The sequence below is a fragment of the Bubalus kerabau genome, chromosome 17 (assembly GCF_029407905.1).
Source record: "Bubalus kerabau isolate K-KA32 ecotype Philippines breed swamp buffalo chromosome 17, PCC_UOA_SB_1v2, whole genome shotgun sequence".
Classification (NCBI taxonomy): Eukaryota; Metazoa; Chordata; class Mammalia; order Artiodactyla; family Bovidae; genus Bubalus; species Bubalus kerabau.
In genome coordinates, this window is record NC_073640.1 from 35,808,427 (window position 1) to 35,826,952 (window position 18,526).

An 18,526-nucleotide genomic window follows, 5' to 3' on the forward strand; every position below is an offset into this window, starting at 1 on the left:
CAGCATAAACAGGACTGAAAGAACATTGAAACAGTGGGGAGATTATGCAGTAGGTATGATAAGACATGCTATCAAGGTTATGCTCAAAATTCTCTATGCAGAGCTTCAGCAGTATGTGAACCAAGAACTTGCAGATGTACAAGCTGGGTTTAGAAAAGGCAAAGGAACCAGAGATCCAATTGCCAATATTCCTTGGATCATAGAGAAAGCAAGGGAATTCCAGAAAAACATCTACTTCTGTTTCATTGACTATGTGAAAGTCTTTAACTGCGTGGATCACAACAAACTGTGGAAAATTATTAAAGAGACGGGAATATCAGACCACCTTACCTGCCTCCTCTGAAACCTGTATGCAGGTCAGGAAGCAACGGTTAGAACTGGACATGCAACAACAGATTGGTTCAAAATTGGGAAAGGAGTGAGGCGAGGCTGTATATTGTCACTATGCTCACTTAATTTATATGAAGAGTACATCATGTGAAATGCCAGGCTGGGTCAAGCACAAGCTGGAATCAAGATTGCTGGGAGAAATATCAACAACCTCAGATGATACCACTCTAATGCCAGAAAGTGAAGAGGAACTAAAGAGCCTCTTGATGAGGGTGAAAGAGGAGAGTGAAATAGCTGGCACAGCATCTGATCCCAACACTTCATGGCAAACAGAAGTGGAGAAAGTGGAAACAGTGACAGATTTTCTTTTCTTGGGCTCCAAAATCACTGTGGAGGATGACTGCAGTCAAGGAAAGCTATGACAATGACAGACCTCAGAGAGCATATTATAAAGCAAAGACATCACTTTTATGGAGGGTGAGATGGTTGGATGGCATTTCGATGGACGTGAATTTGAGCTAACTCCAGGAGATGGTGAGAGACAGCGAGGCCTGGCGTGCTGCAGTCCATGGGGTCATAAAGAGTCAGACAGGACTGAGCAACTGAACAATAAAAGTGTGTGAAAAGGATGTGCTTGCCCAACAATAGTCAACTGATATCATATACCCTTATAATGAGGTCAGGAGGTTATTTAGGAAAAAAATGTTGACGTAAGTATAATGATGCTAAAAAATGCACATCATGTATTATTATGTAGGGAAAAAAGAGAACATTATTTTATGGTTGCCTTTTTTTAAAAATCAAAATATATGCCAAGAAAACAGCTAGAAGGCTATATAAAAATTAGCAGTGATTATTTTTAGATTGTATATTACCAAGTTATTTTATTATTTCTAAGTTTATTTCTGCTTGTTTGTATTTTCTAATTTTCATACAAGGAATATGTATTAATTATGCAGTAGAATAAAATTATAAAATTTGCCCTTCACAAATATATTTTACTAGAATTTCCATGGCTGATTAAAATTACAGTTTGTCCTTTTCTCTTCATACTTTCCCTGGAATCCTAGATTGATGAATTGAATTTTAGATCTTTTTCTCTTCAAAATACTGTTGTTATTTGATTACGGGGTAAACAAAGATTTTTTAAACAATAATTCCAAAATCAGAAATTAGAAGAGACACAAGCTCTATATTCATAATATACAGTGTTACTACACCTGACAGAACTCAGTAAACACACAAGCATTCTAGGTCAATTTATTCCTTGGCAGGGTGACCTTAGGCAAGTCTCTGAATCTTCTGACTTTTCATATTCCTTCCTCATCTAGGAAATGGGGACAAAAATATCCAAAATGCCTACTTTCTGGGGCTGTTTAGGAATTAAATGGCGATTAGAAAGCTTTATAAACCAATGAAGAGCTACATACACGAGAGGTGCTATTCTCAGTATTTTTTCTTTGTGCTTTTCTTATTCATTACATGTTCCTCATGTTTTTAAAAGGTGCCATAAGTCTAGTATTTTCAAACTAAATGCATCTCAAAGCCTGGGTGGATCAGCTCTTCATCTCCCCAAACAGCACCACTCTTGATACTAATAGCCAAAGATGGACTCAGATGTCGAAGAGTTACCAGTGCTCTACTTCCCGGCTCCCTGCTGAGTTGTCTTTGAAGCTCCCGTGCTGTAAAACGGAGTAAGATAAAATATGAAATAAAAGGCTCGTGTGTATTAAGATGGCTTCCCCCTCTTATATTTTTAAAGAGGCCGAGTGCTTCCACGGAGTTTAGGCAAACACAATCCTGATTATTTACATGGCATAATGGAAGTAAACACTCAAGGAGAGAGAAATCTGATGCTTTTACTCAGCATGCTATAAACCATTATCTCATGTTTTCTATGGAAAACAGTCTCAGCCGGGAAATTTGGTAACTCAGTAGGCTATTAATAGGATGTGGAATGTGATTACTCTTTTTGGATTACTTCAATATGTAATTACTTTTAGGAGCTGGTAGAAAGAAACTCTATTAAATGATAATTATAGGACTGTATTTGCTTTAAGGTTTTGTAATAGCTCTAAACATGGGAGTTTTCATTAAGTGTTTGCCATAGTTAATAAAGGCATTTTTCTTAAAAAGTAGCAATTCCGTGCAGAAGTGGCGGCTCACATAGAATTAGTTTCTTATAGGAAAGGGCAGGGGAAACAAATCATGCAGCAGGTTGGCTTCTCCATGGGAATATGATCTCCTTTAAAATATAGATGGCATCCCCCAAGTATTGACAAAGCGACCTATTTATAGTCAGACACAACTGAGCAACTTAGCAGCAGCAGCAGCAGCAGAGAACAATAGGTCTTAGTATAATGCTTTCAGAGGGTTAATAGCAACTAAATATTAAAGAACACATAAAATGAAGACAAGGCAGGTGATGGAGGTGAAGTTGGCATAATAAGAAAAGCCTAGAAACACCAGCTGTTTCGGGAGGTGTCCAGTGATAAATAGGGATGTTGCCAGGAATACATCCAGGAGTGAGACCTCAGATGTAAACTGGGGATTATATGAATACACAGATATAAGGATCATAATGAAATGCTCAAATCAGCCACAGAAGTAATTATAAAGTACGTTAGACCATATCCCTTCAAATCCAAGGAGCATGGGAAGCACTTCTCTGCTTTAATAATTTACCCAGGAGGGCACAATGGTTCAGGCTGTCACATCTAGCCCTTCTGAAAGTCCAGGTTTAAAATCTAGGTCTCGCTCCCACGTGGCTGACTTACTTAATGGCCTGTCCCTCATTTTCCTCATCTTCAAAATGGGAATGATACTAATTCTTACTGTTGAGAAAAAATTTTTTTTTAATTTTATTTTATTTTTAGACTTTACATAACTGTATTAGTTATGCCAATTTAACAGAGTGCAGGAAGGATCTTGGCATGGTGTTTAGAACATAGTTTGTCATGGTGGTTGTTTAGTCAACTAAGTCATGTCAGACTCTTTGCGACCCCATGGACTGTAGCCCACCAGGCCTCCTTTGTCCATGGGATTTCCCAGCAAGAACACTGCAGTGGGTTGCCATCTCCCCATCCAGAGTGTCTTCTCGACCCAGGGAACGAGCCTACATTTCCTGCATTACAGATAGATTCCTTATTCCTGAGTCACTGGGGAAGCCCCTAGAACATACTAACTGGTATTTATAATATTGATAACACTGATAACGGTGATGGGGAAAGTAATAATAATTAGTTTAATTGAAGAAGCTATAAGCCTGATCTCAGTTACCAAGAAATCAGTATATAACCTCCCACATAGCTAGCATGTATCTAATGAAAACATGTGAATAAGGACCACACGTCCTTCTTTTATTCCTATATTGAATCACGGCATTTGTCTTCCTGTTTTTACAGACTTGCATTGTCACAGGCTTATAGGAGCAGGTGCAGATGAAAATAGTCTGGAGAGGAGTCAAGAAACTTATTTTTTGATCTTGGCTCTGCTGCCAGCTTTGTCTAGGGACTGAACTGTTTGGGCCTACACAACAACAACGAAAAACAACTACTGCAAACAATTTGCAAGTCTAGAATCTCCTTGACTAATGAAATAAGAAGTAGAAATCACATCAAATCTTGCCATGTTTACAGCAGAGAGACTAATGCCCTTCAGGCAATAATTCTACAGCCACGTTTAGGTATCAAGCTCTGTACCCAACCATACTACAATAAAACTGTGCTGGAAAGGGAAAGACAGCTGAAAGATTACATTGCCTTACAAAGTTGAACTAATCTCTTTTAATGCTTTTCTTGACATCAATATTCATAAAGCCATACTGTCCCCAAAGGGTTTATCAACCTCTTAAAAAAAATAAATGAAGTTGTTTGCATATTGACCCTGTAAGCGTCCCTGCTTGGTTTCCTCAGCACTTCATGAATATCAAAGCCAACAATAATAACAAAAAAGAGTAAAATAAAAATAGACTCACTTATTCCTATGCACCAAATGAGCCCATGTCTCAAAATAAAGGTGGCGTTATTATTTCTTGTTTGTTCTTTAACAGAAAGGCATTATTAAGATTAGGGGGAAATACTTGTGCTCTGCAATACAAAAGCCATTTGTTTTCCATTTCTACTTCTCTGAACGCACAGGAACCTTGGTACGAACCTCTGTTGTCTCTGACTGTGAAATTTGGATTGTGAATGATTTCAGGGGGTAGACTGAAGATAAATCTTGGTCCATTGGCTGTGTCATCCTTGTCATCTGCACTAATTGTAACAATTGGCTGAAAGAGAAAGGTGGCCCATAAATAAATCATGCTAACATTGACACATCATTTATTCAAAAATTCCTGGCTGGCTAAGAAGCCTGATTTTAATTAGAGAACTTAGCTCCTGAGCTAAACCAGGGCTCTGAAGCCTTCTTGGGCAGTTGGGAAGTTTCTCCAAGGGATGCTCTCAAAAGCAAACTCTGGTCCTAAATGATTGCTCCTAGCCAGGGCAGGGCAGCATTACCTGGTTGGAATGTGGCTTGGTCTGGTCACTCTCACAGATGAAGCCTTCATAGGGGGCAGCAAACTTGGGAGCATTGTCATTAACGTCAAGGACCCTAATGGCCACAGGGACTTTGGCTTCCTGATGCCGGTTGTCTGGAAGGAGAGAATTCAGATGGTAAACATGTGCAAGGGAAGAATCCATGTTGGTCCAAGGTTACTCCCGGGAAAGAGTGAGCTCCAGCTTCACTCAGGCCCTGCAGGCAAATGCACTGTTGGCACAAAAGTCACCTAAAACCCGAAGCATGCCAAGTCCAATGTGAGGGTGATGTCTTAGAATAAAGGCTATTATTAGACCGGTAAGAAATAAACCACTTTTCCCTTTCTGCTGAGGTTTAATTCCAAACACTTATAGTGTAGCCTGGCTCCCCAGAGTGTAGTCCACAACAGCAGTTCTCAAAGGAGGGTTCCAGGACAGCATCAAACGATTTGGGAATTTGTTAGAAATGAAAATTCTCAAACCCAACCCAAGACCTGAGTTAGAAGCTCTGAGGGTGGGGTCCAGAGATCTTTGTTACAACAAGCCCTTCGTGATAATCCACTGCATGATCAAGTTTGAGAATCTCTGGTCCTCGACTCTTTGCGACCCCATGGACTGTAGCCACCAGGCTCCTTGTTCATGAAACTGTCAGGAAAGAATACTGGAGTGGGTTGCCATTCCCTTTTCCAGGGAATCTTCCTGACCCAGGGATTGATCCTGGGTCTTCTGCACTGCAGACAGATTCTTTACAATCTAAGCTACCAGGGAAGCCCCCATAGGTAAACAAAAACCCATAAATCTTGGCTCTAAGGATTCTGCTGCTCTGGGTTTAAACAAAACTGAGGATTAAGTGGGGAATCTTTCAGTGGTGGTGAAGAGTTTCAAGCTGCTACAGGCTATCAGCTCATGTGCCAAGCCTGTACCCAGTTCTGCCAAAGAAAATGAAAACAACTCTATTTGCTTACATGTCTTTCTAGATAGATGACCAAAAATAAATTTTAAAGATTGAAAAATATGTTTGACTGAAAAAAAAAAAGCTTGTTCTATCTCAGCTATCTGCTATTTTCCAGAATATAGAGAGTCTGAAGGAATACTATTTGGCAAAGTAGAATCAAAACCCTTAGGATAATACTTACGGATTTCTGCTGCAAAAACTGATATGTTGAGCCAGGCAGTTTCTTCTCTATCCAAAGGTTTCGTAGTTTTAATAAAACCATCCTCTGGATTAATAGTGAAAAACCTGTCCAGGTCAGTATGACGATCGATTGAATACCTAAGCAGAATGCAAATGAGGCAATTAGACTGAGACATTCCAAGCAGCTTAATATTGGAATATTTTCTCCATGCTATATTTAAAGCAACTTTTTCAATGACTTGCTTGAGCTAGATTTTCTTTTTAATCAAATTTACTTTTCAAACTCCGTACATGAATCTTTTATAGAAATCATTTTGCCACATTGGAATTCTTTATTCAGGACAATGAATGAAAGAGCTGTTTAGCATATTTGATTGAGAAACAGAATAACATGCTGCATATTTGATTGAGAAATGGAATAACAGGCTGCATATTTCTTCATATTTACTACAATCATCCACCATCTGAATATTTATGAACCTGCATTTGAGAAGCGGGTTTACCTTGCTCCCAAACTACTCAAATAGTCACAAGTGTATGGAACTTTTGCCAGATTTTTGCATATGAAATATTAAATACTTTTAAGTTTACCTAAAGTTATCATCAAAGATCATTCACAGTCTAGAAAAAAATCAGTTTTCCCCATACTTAAAGGAAAATGATAACTACAGTTTGAGTAAATGTATTCACTGTATTTGGTTTTAGGGTTCTCCGGGTAGCTTGGTTCTGAATTCCTTTGTGAAATATGTAAAGCAGGCTTGGCCATTCATTTGTAGAGCATCCTCCCCACACTTTAATGACCCCCTACTAAGCCTAACACCATAGTTGGAAGGTTTTAGCTACTCCAGTCCACTAGAAAATTTGCTTTTTTCTAAAATAAGACAGAGTAATTTCTAGAATATTACAGGGAAAGGTGAGGTAGAATATGGGTCAAGAGGAATGGTCTTTACTGAGGTGTAGTAAGGTAAAATAACTTGCCCAGGATAATGTACTAGAGCTGCTAAGCTGCTAAGTCGCTTCAGTCGCGTCCGACTCTGTGCGACCCCATGGACTGCAGCCCACCAGGCTTCTCCATCCATGGGATTCTCCAGGCAAGAACACTGTAGTGGGTTGCCATTTCCTTCTCCAATGCATGAAAGTGGAAAGTGAAAGTGAAGTTGCTCAGTCGTCTCCGACTCTTAGTGACCCCATGGACTGCAGCCTACCAGGCTCGTCCATCCATGGGATTTTCCAGGCAACAGTACTGGAGTGGGGTGCCATTGCCTTCTCCCAATGTACTAGAGATGCAGCTCTAATAACTTTTGACAGTTGTCCATTGACTTCCATGAGGGACTGGATCCAGGATCCCTGAGGATACCAAAACCCATGGATGCTCAATTCTCTTATATAAAATGGTGTAATATGTGCATATAACCAACACATATCTTCCTGTACACTTTAAATTATCTCTAGATTACTAAAATACTTAATATAATGTAAATGCTATGTAAGTAGTTGCTGGTGTTCCACAAATCAAGTTATGCTTTTTGGAACCTTCTGGGCTTTTTTCCTGCAAAATATTTTGGATCTGCAGTTGGTTGAATCCATCAATATGGAACCCATCAATGCAGAATCCATGGCTAAAGACGGCCAGCTGTACATATGTCTAAAGGCATTCACTGAGAGCCATACAACCAAATAATATTACAAACAAGGAGATAGCAAAGACCCTGGGTGTCACAGAGTTTAATCTCTTCAATTTATAAATGATGGGATTTGCAAATGACCTATCTCCTGGTTTCTGGGGAGCCAATATTAGAACCTGGATCTTCCAGTTCTAGATCATGTTATTTCCAAGAAAGAGGAAATAAGTATGGAGCAGCACTTCATAAAATATAAAACATGAGCTCATCCATGATACCGTTGACTTCACAGCTCCCTATGGGAATGGAATGATGAGTCCCCTTCCCCGGTGATAAAACAGAAGATAAACTACCACACACCTCATAAATGTCAGTAGAAGCTCAGTGATTGAGCTGACTGAACCCTAAGCAGAGCTCTATGTGAAAAAAAGAGAAGAAAATAATATATTTTCCCTGACTCCAGGGAGTTTACTATCTACTTGACATGACAAGACAGGCTCATGGGAAGAAAGATAATTAACAAAGTGTTATTCTATACAAGTGGAGCACATGGATTTTGGTTTTGTAAAGTCCTAGGTACAAGTTCATTTCCCACTGTATATACATCAAGTGATATTGGAGAAGCCACTTAAGTTCTTTAAATCTCAGCTTACTTATCATTTAAACTAGAATATTAATAGTACCCAACTTTCAGGTCTTCTGTGAGGATGACATGAAACAATAGATGTTGAAGATGTATAACCCAGTGCCTCACACAGTCAACAGAACAACAAATATAGCTGCTATGATTTTTGCTGTTGTCACTGCTATTACACACTGGACAGATCATGGAAGCTCTCGAATGTCAGTCTACAGAGTATGACTTTCATCCAGTGAAAAAATCATGAAGGGCTTTCGATCAGAGGAAAAACAGACTGAATCAGACCATCAGGATGATGAACACGATGGGGGGGCAAGGTGGGCTGAGCTAGTGAGAGTGGGGGAAGGAGCAGTGGAAACTTAAGGAGTTGATGTACTTTTTAAGGAATATGAGGTGATAAGAGAGTTCAGTGTAGGAGTGACAGAGGGAATGAAAGGCCATGTGATAAAGACAGAACCAGTAGGATTGAGTTGATATTTGGGGATCTGTGGGAAGCTGGGAGAGTCCTAGAGAATTTTTAGCATGAGTGTCACAGAGAGGGAGGCATTGGGAAATACTAAAACAAAGTCAACTTTGCAGGAAGGAGAGACTTAAATTCTACTAGGGCTATGCTGCCATGCCAGAGAGGAAAGATTCAAGTCTATCATAGGTTTCACAAAGTCACGAGAAGAGCTGATCTTCTTCTTCTTCTTCTTTTTAAAGTATGTCACAAGAAGCACAGGCTCAAAAATATCTTTCTAATGAATGAGCGAGGGAAGGGACAAGGAAGTGGGTAAAAATGCACAGCAGATAGCAGAAAAAGTACAGAAATAGAGTCAGGGAGAAAGATCAGTCTAGAGGCAGAAAATCTGGAGCATTAACTCAATTTAAACAGCAGAATGGAATGAAACTATAAATAAATGGACACAGGGAGAAAGAAAATCTGAGGTCAAAGGTTGAGCCTCAGGGAGTCCCCAGTGACTGGGCTGGGATGGAAAGCTAGCAAAGACACCATGTATGTCTAAGGCATGAAGAGGTTACTGGCAATGAAGCTAAGACGAAAGAATATTTTAGGAAGGCAATGGTAAAGAAAGGGTTTCTAATGCTACAGAGTCTGAGAAGAAAGATTTGCAAAAATTTCTAAGCAGCTAAGAGTTTGGGTGACACTATAAGGCCCTACCTGTATGTCCAAGAACACAAATTCCCTTAAAGGTAAAGACAAGCACTCAGGAAAGTAGGCAGTCTGGCTAGAAAGCTTACCGAATAAAAAACTTTAAATGCTTTTCTATAAATTGTTTGGTAGTTCTAACAACTAGAACCTGAGTGGGTGAGGGAAGTTGGTTCAAGGGCAGTAATGAGCATCTTTGGATAACTATAGACATGAAAAATGCCTTCACACACAGAATTGCTTCCACTGAAAATATGACCCAAATAACCAATCACAGATGTGGATCCCCGGAAATAATGAGGTGCCAAGGAAATGAGCCGCTGTTCCATGTGTTTTTACGTCACCACTTCTAAAATGCTGCTGCTGCTAAGTCGATTCAGTTGTGTCCGACTCTGTGCGACCCCTTGGCCCACCAGGCTCCCCCATCCCTGGGATTCTCCAGGCAAGAACACTGGAGTGGGTTGCTATTTCCTTCTCCAATGCATGAAAGTGAAAAGTGAAAGTGAAGTCGTTCAGTTGTGCCCAACTCTTAGTGACCCCATGGACTGCAGCCTACCAGGCTCCTCCATCCATGGGATTTTCCAGGCAAGAGTACTGGAGTGGGATGCCATTGCCTTCTCCGAAAATGCTGCTAATGTACCTCAATATCCTAGGGCAAAGCTAATTAGTTTAAAATTAACACCATGAAAATTTTTGAGTAGTTTAAAGGTGCTATCAAGCTCCTCAGATCAGATCAGTAGCTCAGTCATGTCTGACTCTTTGTGACCCCATGAATTGCAGCACGCCAGGCCTCCCTGTCCAACACCAACTCCCGGAGTTCACTGAGACTCACGTCCATCAAGTCAGTGATGCCATCCAGCCATCTCATCCTCTGTCGTCCCCTTCTCCTCCTGCCCCCAGTCCCTCCCAGCATCAGAGTCTTTTCCAATGAGTCAACTCTTCACATGAGGTGGCCAAAGTACTGGAGTTTCAGCTTTAGCATCATTCCTTCCAAAGAAATCCCAGGGCTGATCTCCTTCAGAATGGACTGGTTGGATCTCCTTGCAGTCCAAGGGACTCTCAAGAGTCTTCTCCAACACCACAGTTCAAAAGCATCAATTCTTTGGCGCTCAGCTTTCTTCACAGTCCAACTCTCACATCCATACATGACCACAGGAAAAACCATAGCCTTGACTAGATGGACCTTTGTTGGCAAAGTAATGTCTCTGCTTTTGAATATGCTATCTAGGTTGGTCATAACTTTCCTTCCAAGGAGTAAGCGTCTTTTAATTTCATGGCTGCAGTCACCATCTGCAGTGATTTTGGAGCCCAGAAAAATAAAGTCTGACACTGTTTCCACTGTTTCCCCATCTATTTCCCATGAAGTGGTGGGACCAGATGCCATGATCTTCATTCTCTGAATGTTGAGCTTTAAGCCAACTTTTTCACTCTCCACTTCCACTTTCATCAAGAGGCTTTTGAGTTCCTCTTCACTTTCTGCCATAAGGGTGGTGTCTTCTGCATATCTGAGGTTATTGATATTTCTCCCGGCAATCTTGATTCCAGCTTGTGCTTCTTCCAGTCCAGTGTTTCTCATGATGTACTCTGCATATAAGTTAAATAAGCAGGGTGACAATATACAGCCTTGACGTACTCCTTTTCCTATTTGGAACCAGTCTGTTGTTCCATGTCCAGTTCTAACTGTTGCTTCCTGACCTGCATACAGATTTCTCAAGAGCCAGATCAGGTGGTCTGGTATTCCCATCTCTTTCAGAATTTTCCACAGTTTATTGTGATCCACACAGTCAAAGGCTTTGGCATAGTCAATAAAGCAGAAATAGATGTTTTTCTGGAACTCTCTTGCTTTTTCCATGATCCAGTGGATGTTGGCAATTTGATCTCTGGTTCCTTTTCCTTTTCTAAAACCAGCTTGAACATCAGGAAGTTCACGGTTCACATATTGCTGAAGCCTGGCTTGGAGAATTTTGAGCATTACTTTACTAGTGTGTGAGATGAGTGCAATTGTGTGGTAGTTTGAGCATTCTTTGGCATTGCCTTTCTTTGGGATTGGAATGAACACTGACCTTTTCCAGTCGTTATGTAATGTATCTTCTTGCATACAGAGCACAGTACTCAAACTTTCCTGGGAAATCTTTCCATTAGTGCCTGCTCAGCCAGAGTAAACCACCCAAGGCAGATATGGATTAAAATCCAGTCTCCAATACTGACTGGTCATGTAACTTTGAGTAATTCATGTCAGTACTTTGAGCTCCAGTATTTCCATCTATTGGATCCTAAAGTGATCACTGTCTCAAGGTTGTTTGAGGATTAACTTCTATAACTTAGCGCAGGGTTGTCTGGAGCCAAGAAAACTGTCTTCGTTTCTCTGCCTTTAAAAACTGTCTGCCTTTAAAGACTTAAAGGCAACTGAACAACATTTACATTTGGGACTTCCTTCTGCTCTGTCAGCATTTTTTTTTTTTTGGTATAAATAGAAAAACTCCATTGTCTGTGATTTTTTTTTTCATATTCAGATATATTTACTTTTCTTCCCAGCTTTATTGAGGTATGATTAATAATAAAAAAATCTGTATTTAATGTCTAACAACATAATGTTTCAAAATAAGTATACCTTGTGTAATGGTTACCATGATCAAACTAATTAACATATTCATTGCCTCCTGGCATAGTTACTATTCGTGTGTGTGTTTGTGCCTGTGTGTGGGGGCAAGAACACTTAAGATCTACTCTCTTTGTAAATGTCAAGTCCACAATACATTATTATTAACTATAGTTACCATGGTGGTCAATATCCCCCCTATTTCCCCTATTCTCTAGATCCTGGCAACCACTGTTCTACTCTCTGTTTCTATCAATTAGACTTTTTTAGATGCCACATAGGAGTAACATGCTATATATTATATCTTTCTGAGTCCAGCTTATTTCATTTAGCAGTTGTTGTTGTTGTTTAGTTGCTAAATTGTGTTCAACTCTTTGCTACCCCATGGACTGCAGCATGCCAGGCTTCCCTATCCTTCACTATCTCCTGGAGTTTTCTCAAACTCATGTCCATTGAGTTAGTGATGCAATCTAACCATCTCATCCTCTGCCGCCTCCTCCTTTTGCCTTCAGTCTTTCCCAGCATCAGGGTCTTTTCCAGTGAGTCATTTATTTGCATCAGATGGCCAAAGTATTGGAGCTTCAGCTTCAGCATCAGTCCTTCCAATGAATATTCAGGGTTGATTTCCTTTAGGACTGACTGGTTTGATCTCCTTGCTGTCCAAGGGACTCTCAAGGCTTCTCTGGCACCACAATTTGAAAGCATCAATTCTTCAGCATTCAGCCTTCTTTATGGTCCTGCTCTCACATCCATACAGGACTACTGGAAAAACCATAGCTTTGACTATATAGACCTTTGTCATTTAGCATAGTATTCATCATTTAGCATCAGATCAGATCAGATCAGTCGCTCAGTCGTGTCCGACTCTGCCACCCCATGAATCGCAGCACGCCAGGCCTCCCTGTCCATCACCAACTCCCAGAGTTCACTGAGACTCACGTCCATCAAGTCAGTGATGCCATCCAGCCATCTCATCCTCTGTCGTCCCCTTCTCCTCTTGCCCCCAATCCCTCCCAGCATCAGAGTCTTTTCCAATGAGTCAACTCTTTGCATGAGGTGGCCAAAGTACTGGAGTTTATCCTGAAAATACACACGTTATCACCATTGGCAGAATTTTCTTTCTTTAGGCTAAATAATATTCTATTGTATAGATATATCATGATTTCTTTGTCCATTCCTCTGTCGATGGAAATTTAGATTACTTCCATAGCTTGTCTATCGTGAATAACACTGCAGTGAACATGGGAGTTCAGATATCTGTTCAAGATGCAGCTGTTACGGAAAGCAGCATAGAGGTTCCTCAAAATGCAGATGGTGGCTTGTTCTGTGGGCTGTATCTTATCAACCCATAACTTAGACAGACATATCCCTGGCCCTCTTTGAGTATGCCAATGGCAACACAGTGTAAGCTGTCACTGTGATGCAGCATGGTAAGAGCTGTGAGGTAGAAGCTGCATCCGATCTATCTTAGGATGCCTGGGAGAACTCCTAGAGGACATGACACCTAAGTGGAGGTGGGAAAAATGAGTACCATGTTGCAAGCTGGAAAGGACGAGGGAGAGAGCTCCAACCAGAAGAAAGAACATACAAAGGTCAGGAACTAGAAAAGGGCAGGAAATAGCCTAGTCTAGCTGCAACTGAGAGTCTGGTGAGAAGGGAGAGGAAGAAAGCAGAGACCAGCAGTAACTGAGGGGTGAGGGTGGGGAGGGGCTTGAAGAAGAGCTTAAGCCCAGTGAGAGACTTGAGGTTATTTTGGACTATGAGACAATGAGAAACAATTTGATCAGTGACTTTTTTGTTGTTGTTTAACTGAAGCAGGATATGATGTTTGGATCTTGCTACAGGATGATGGAAAGGTAGGTGGTAGTCTCAGGGTAGGGAGACCATGAGGAGGCAGAGGAAAGAATCTAAGCAAGAACAGAATTAGGGGAGTGGCCATGGAAGTATAAACACCTGCTAGAATCTAGGGCAGGTTTCAGACAACTTTCCATTTCTGCCCTATATAGACATGCCTTGACTGTATAACTCAAGCTTCTTTCTGGTCAGCTTCTTTCTCATCACTATCTCATCTTCATCATCAGTCTCATTGGTTATTAGCTCAGGCTGGGGAGACAGGGGAGGCAGGGTTCTGTTTTCTAGTTTTCTTTTCTAAGTGAATACAAAATGAATACAAAAATGTATTCATGATAAGAAAAGCACTGTAAATTTGAGGGTCACTTTATTTTCTCCTCAACGTGTTCAGCAGTTAGATAGACAGGGCTTGCTTTCTGAGCCCTCTGATCACTGTCTGGGTTCTTTGGTTAAGTCACTTTGTCCTGCAGAACCGTTTTTGTCTCAGCTTAAGGGATAATAATTCCTATAAAATAATGTTGAGAGGATAAATTAGTTTATGTATCTGATTCCCCTTAATGAAGTAAGGGGAACATAGAAAGGAATTCAATAAATTAGAATTACAGTTATTATTTTACAACCATTATTTATACTTCACCACAATTCTCTGAGACAGGTGAAGATAAGGGTTATATCACCTTGTATAACCAGGAAATCTGCTCCAGAAATTATGGAGCCTGAATGAGTCTATCCAAATAACTGGAGTAGAATTTTCATGTCTCCTAAGTCTTCATCTTGTTTACATTGAATGATAACTTGGACCCTTCTTGAGACTGAAGGATGTGGCTCCTGTAGGGCTTTTCTAAAACCTCTTAGCTCTAGAATTCCCCATTCAGACTTTAAAAATAAGTTTATCTGTACCTTATTGGGCTATTGGCAGCATCAGGGTCTTTGGCATGCACTCTCCCCACCACAGTGCCAGGGGCTGCATTTTCTTGGACTTCGTGGATATAACTTGGGGCCAAGAACATAGGGGGCTCGTCAGCATCTTCTACTGCAATCTTGACTGTCACGGTGTCCTTGAAAGGCCCATTGCTGATGAACTTCGGGTCAATGTGCACGTTGGCTGCCTCTACCTTCAAGCTGTATGCTCTTTTGGTTTCAAAATCTACAGGCTGGCAAAAAAGAAGAGAAGATTGACAACCAATTCCTTGAAAGAATAATGGAAAAGAAAGACCTGATTGTTTTTATAGGGCAGCGTGAATAGTTGTTCAAAGAGAGAAAATCAGTGTCTATTCAATATCCAATTACCTGAGCCATTTGGTCAGAAAATCAGACAAATCAATTGTTAAAACTTGGACTGTGTTTAATGGGTAATTCTAGGAGCATGGCAGACTCCAAAGGACCCCATCATCTAAAATGAACCACATTATCTGAACACACTAAGGCTTCCCGATTCAGTCACTAAAATCACTTAAGGAAAGGAATTAAAACATTACAAAAATAAATGTTGTAGCCCATTCTGAAAAGTACTAAGAATCTTGGTAATAAAAATACTCAATGAATTTTAGAGAAAAAAGCAATGTCTTGTTAGATGACTCTCCCCTCTACCCATACACACTCTGGCTTAATCATATTAACAGTCTCATTTTTAAACTTTTTGACCACAGAGCATTTCTCAAAGTCTAGAAACCTTACCAGCACTGGTCCATAATCTGACTTAACAGATTATGGACCAACTTAACATGGTTTATAGGTAATTTGAGTGGGTGGGTTTTTTGAATGACATTATCCTCATTACTGATACTATTATCCCTTTTCCAATTCTTTCATTCTCAAACACATCAAGGACATCTCAGTACTAATTTTTAACACACCTGTTATGCTTCCTAATCTCCCTTTTGAAAGACTATGACAGAATTCTCTAGCTAGAATGGAATGACATCACTTTGTTTGGACTGAATTCATTTTTAGGTTACTTACTATTTATGGCAAGTGGTATAGGACAGTGTGAGTACTTCCCAGTTAAAAGAATGTAAATTTGTACAAAAGTCCATTGAAAGAAAAACAATTTTAAATAATATAGATTTTACACACATGTGAAAAAAAAATGAAGTAACATTTGAATGGCTGTCATTATTAAGAAACTGATAGTAAGCACCCCCACATTCTGAAGGAGGGGTGGTTCTGTGAATCAGTCAGCAACGGGTGAAAAGTAAAATCACAGAGGAGAAACAAGCCTTCCTGCCCGGAAACAGAACTTTCTAATTAGCACTCTGAATGATGCTGAACTCCCAAATGTTTGCAAAGAGTTGGGTCTTTTAAGGCTAGCATCTGCCTGCCATGTTGCTGTCATCCGCCTAGTTTTATTTTGAATGGGCATATAATCATAGGGCTTAGTCCTAACCTAATTCTACAGAACTCTAACTGAGGATGGTTCCAGTTTCAGGAAGGTTAAAAGCATTCAACACCCTTGACACTTTTCTCTCCAGATTCAGAGAACACTCCCTTTTCTTGAAGCAAAATCTGTCCCCAGCTGTTCCAGGTTCCCCAGCAGTCTCTTTGTCCTTCACTGGGTTACTGAACAGCAGGAAGGAATGGTATTTATAGGCTGAAGGTGTGAGACTGCTGCAATCTTTCAAAAATCTCTGTGATTATTAGACAAAATCAAAAACCTGAATATGATAGTTCTGAGACCAGGCAAGAAGAAATTTTCTTCTCTCAGGTAATCTATCGATTCACCTGGTAACAGTATATTTTGAACTTGACTTAGGTACACGCCTAAGGACCCAGAGCACTGTTTCCACTGGAAAACCTTGTTAATGTTAAAGTTGGTATAGTATAGTTTGACTGGTACCTGCTGAATCTAGAGCAAAGCTCCCCAGATCTTTGCAAATGCTTGTCTGGAACGCCCTTTCTAGTTTGGTGAAACTTTACTGTCTTCTGGTGGTCATCCCAGGCTTATGAAATCCTCCCCATCTCCCCCAGACAGATTGGTCTGGCCCCTTAATTGCCCATCTGCAGTCCCTTGTCCCCCACCCCTGCTGGGTGAAGAGCATCCCAAAGAACTATACGCAGTTGCGTTGATCTTTGCTGACCTCTGCCTCCCCAGCACCCAGGAATGACTATACCAAGTGATAGCATGCACCAATCACTGTGGCTGAAAGGAAAGCAGAGTTGATGGATGGACGACATTTAAGCATCTGCCTCTAATTTATTCCCTGCCTCCTTCCAAAAGAGATTTAAGGTAGTTTCCCTATCCATATTATGAGTAGTTGAAATGAAGCTATATGAAGCAACATACTACATAAGCCATAAAAATCTCAATACTCCCGAGTTTACTAATCCCACCTCTAAAAATCCTGCCTGAGGGATTAATCCAACAGAAAACCAAAACACACAGTATTCAAAAATGCATGATGTTGTTTAGACATCATTGAGGGGTTATATCTAATCCTGGGAAACATACACACAAAACACCAAATCCAACTGTGAGATTTTATTAAGGAAATAATGGTCCATCAATAGGATGGGATGTTATGTAGTCATTAAAAATGATTATGTATATTATATAACAGCATGTAAAGCATTTATGATGTGTTATTAAGTTAACACATCTGATTACTCTATGACTGCAACTGTGTTAAATGTTACACATCCACATCTATATATATATGTGGACAGAGAACATAAATAATCAGGCATGCATGCGTGCATGCTAAGTCGCTTCAGTTGTGTCTGACTCTGTGACCCCATGGACTGTAGCCTACCAGATTCCTCTGTCCAGGGGATTCTCCAGGCAAGAATACTGGAGAGGGTTTCCATTCCTCCTCCAGGGGATCTTCCAAACCCAGGATCGAACCCACGTCTCCTGCGGCTTCCACATTGTAGGCAGTCTGTGTTTTTTTTTAACCACTGAGCCACTGGGGAAGCCATAATCAGGCATAAAAGTGGCTTTATTAAAATTGTTATTTTAAAAATATTTAAAATGCCTTCTAATGCTGCTCTCTCACTGCTTTACAAGGAGTTTATTTGTTTGAAAGTGAATACCTCAGAGACCATGAAGACATCTCTCAGTGATAACTGGGAATCCCACTCAGTCAAAGCTATTGCAGCATCAGATTTTCCTAAGTCCACCAAGCCACCTACAGGTCTCATTTTTACTTTGCACTGGTTCTTCTTCAGCTAGTCACACAGAGATCATCTCAATATTCTGAAGGCAGCTCCTCCGTCTCTCTCTCTCTCTCTCTCTCTCTCTCTCACGTGCTCTTATAAGCCTGACACTTACTCTGTCTCACACAGGGTATTCAAGAAATATTTATTATTTTCTAAGCTATTCAGTACAAGAAAGTGAAAGTGTTAGTCAGGCTTCTTTTCTGCCCATGGAATTCTCCAGGCAAGAATACTGGAGTGGGTAGCCTTTCCCTTCTCTAGTGGACCTTCCCAACCTAGGCATTGAACCCGGGGTCTCCTGCACTGCAGGCAGATTCTTTACCGTCTAAGCCACCAGGGAAGCCCATTCAATACATGAATAACTCCTAAGTAACTCTTGAATTCTTTACGTTTATCTCTTCTGCTTTCTTCCAGTCTTTGTACTTTCTCTCTTGAATTCCAGCAAGATTTTTTCAACTGGTCCCACTGTATCCATCTCAAAACCCTCAAGACTGAACTCACTCAAGTTTCTTAAATGTGTCCTGTTTTCA

General features: G+C 40.4%; 1 protein-coding gene across 2 annotated transcripts in view; it reads right to left on the bottom strand.

Moving 5' to 3' along the window:
* CDH11 (cadherin 11) overlaps positions 1–18,526 on the bottom strand; it is a 156,676-nt gene that overhangs the window by 15,442 nt on the left and 122,708 nt on the right. For both annotated transcript variants that reach the window (XM_055552070.1, XM_055552069.1), the window contains 4 exons: positions 14,745–14,998; positions 5,987–6,123; positions 4,833–4,966; positions 4,486–4,603 (listed from right to left, as the gene is read on the bottom strand). In XM_055552070.1, coding sequence (XP_055408045.1) covers positions 4,486–4,603; positions 4,833–4,966; positions 5,987–6,123; positions 14,745–14,998 — 643 coding nt within the window. The remainder of the gene's footprint in view (positions 1–4,485; positions 4,604–4,832; positions 4,967–5,986; positions 6,124–14,744; positions 14,999–18,526) is intronic.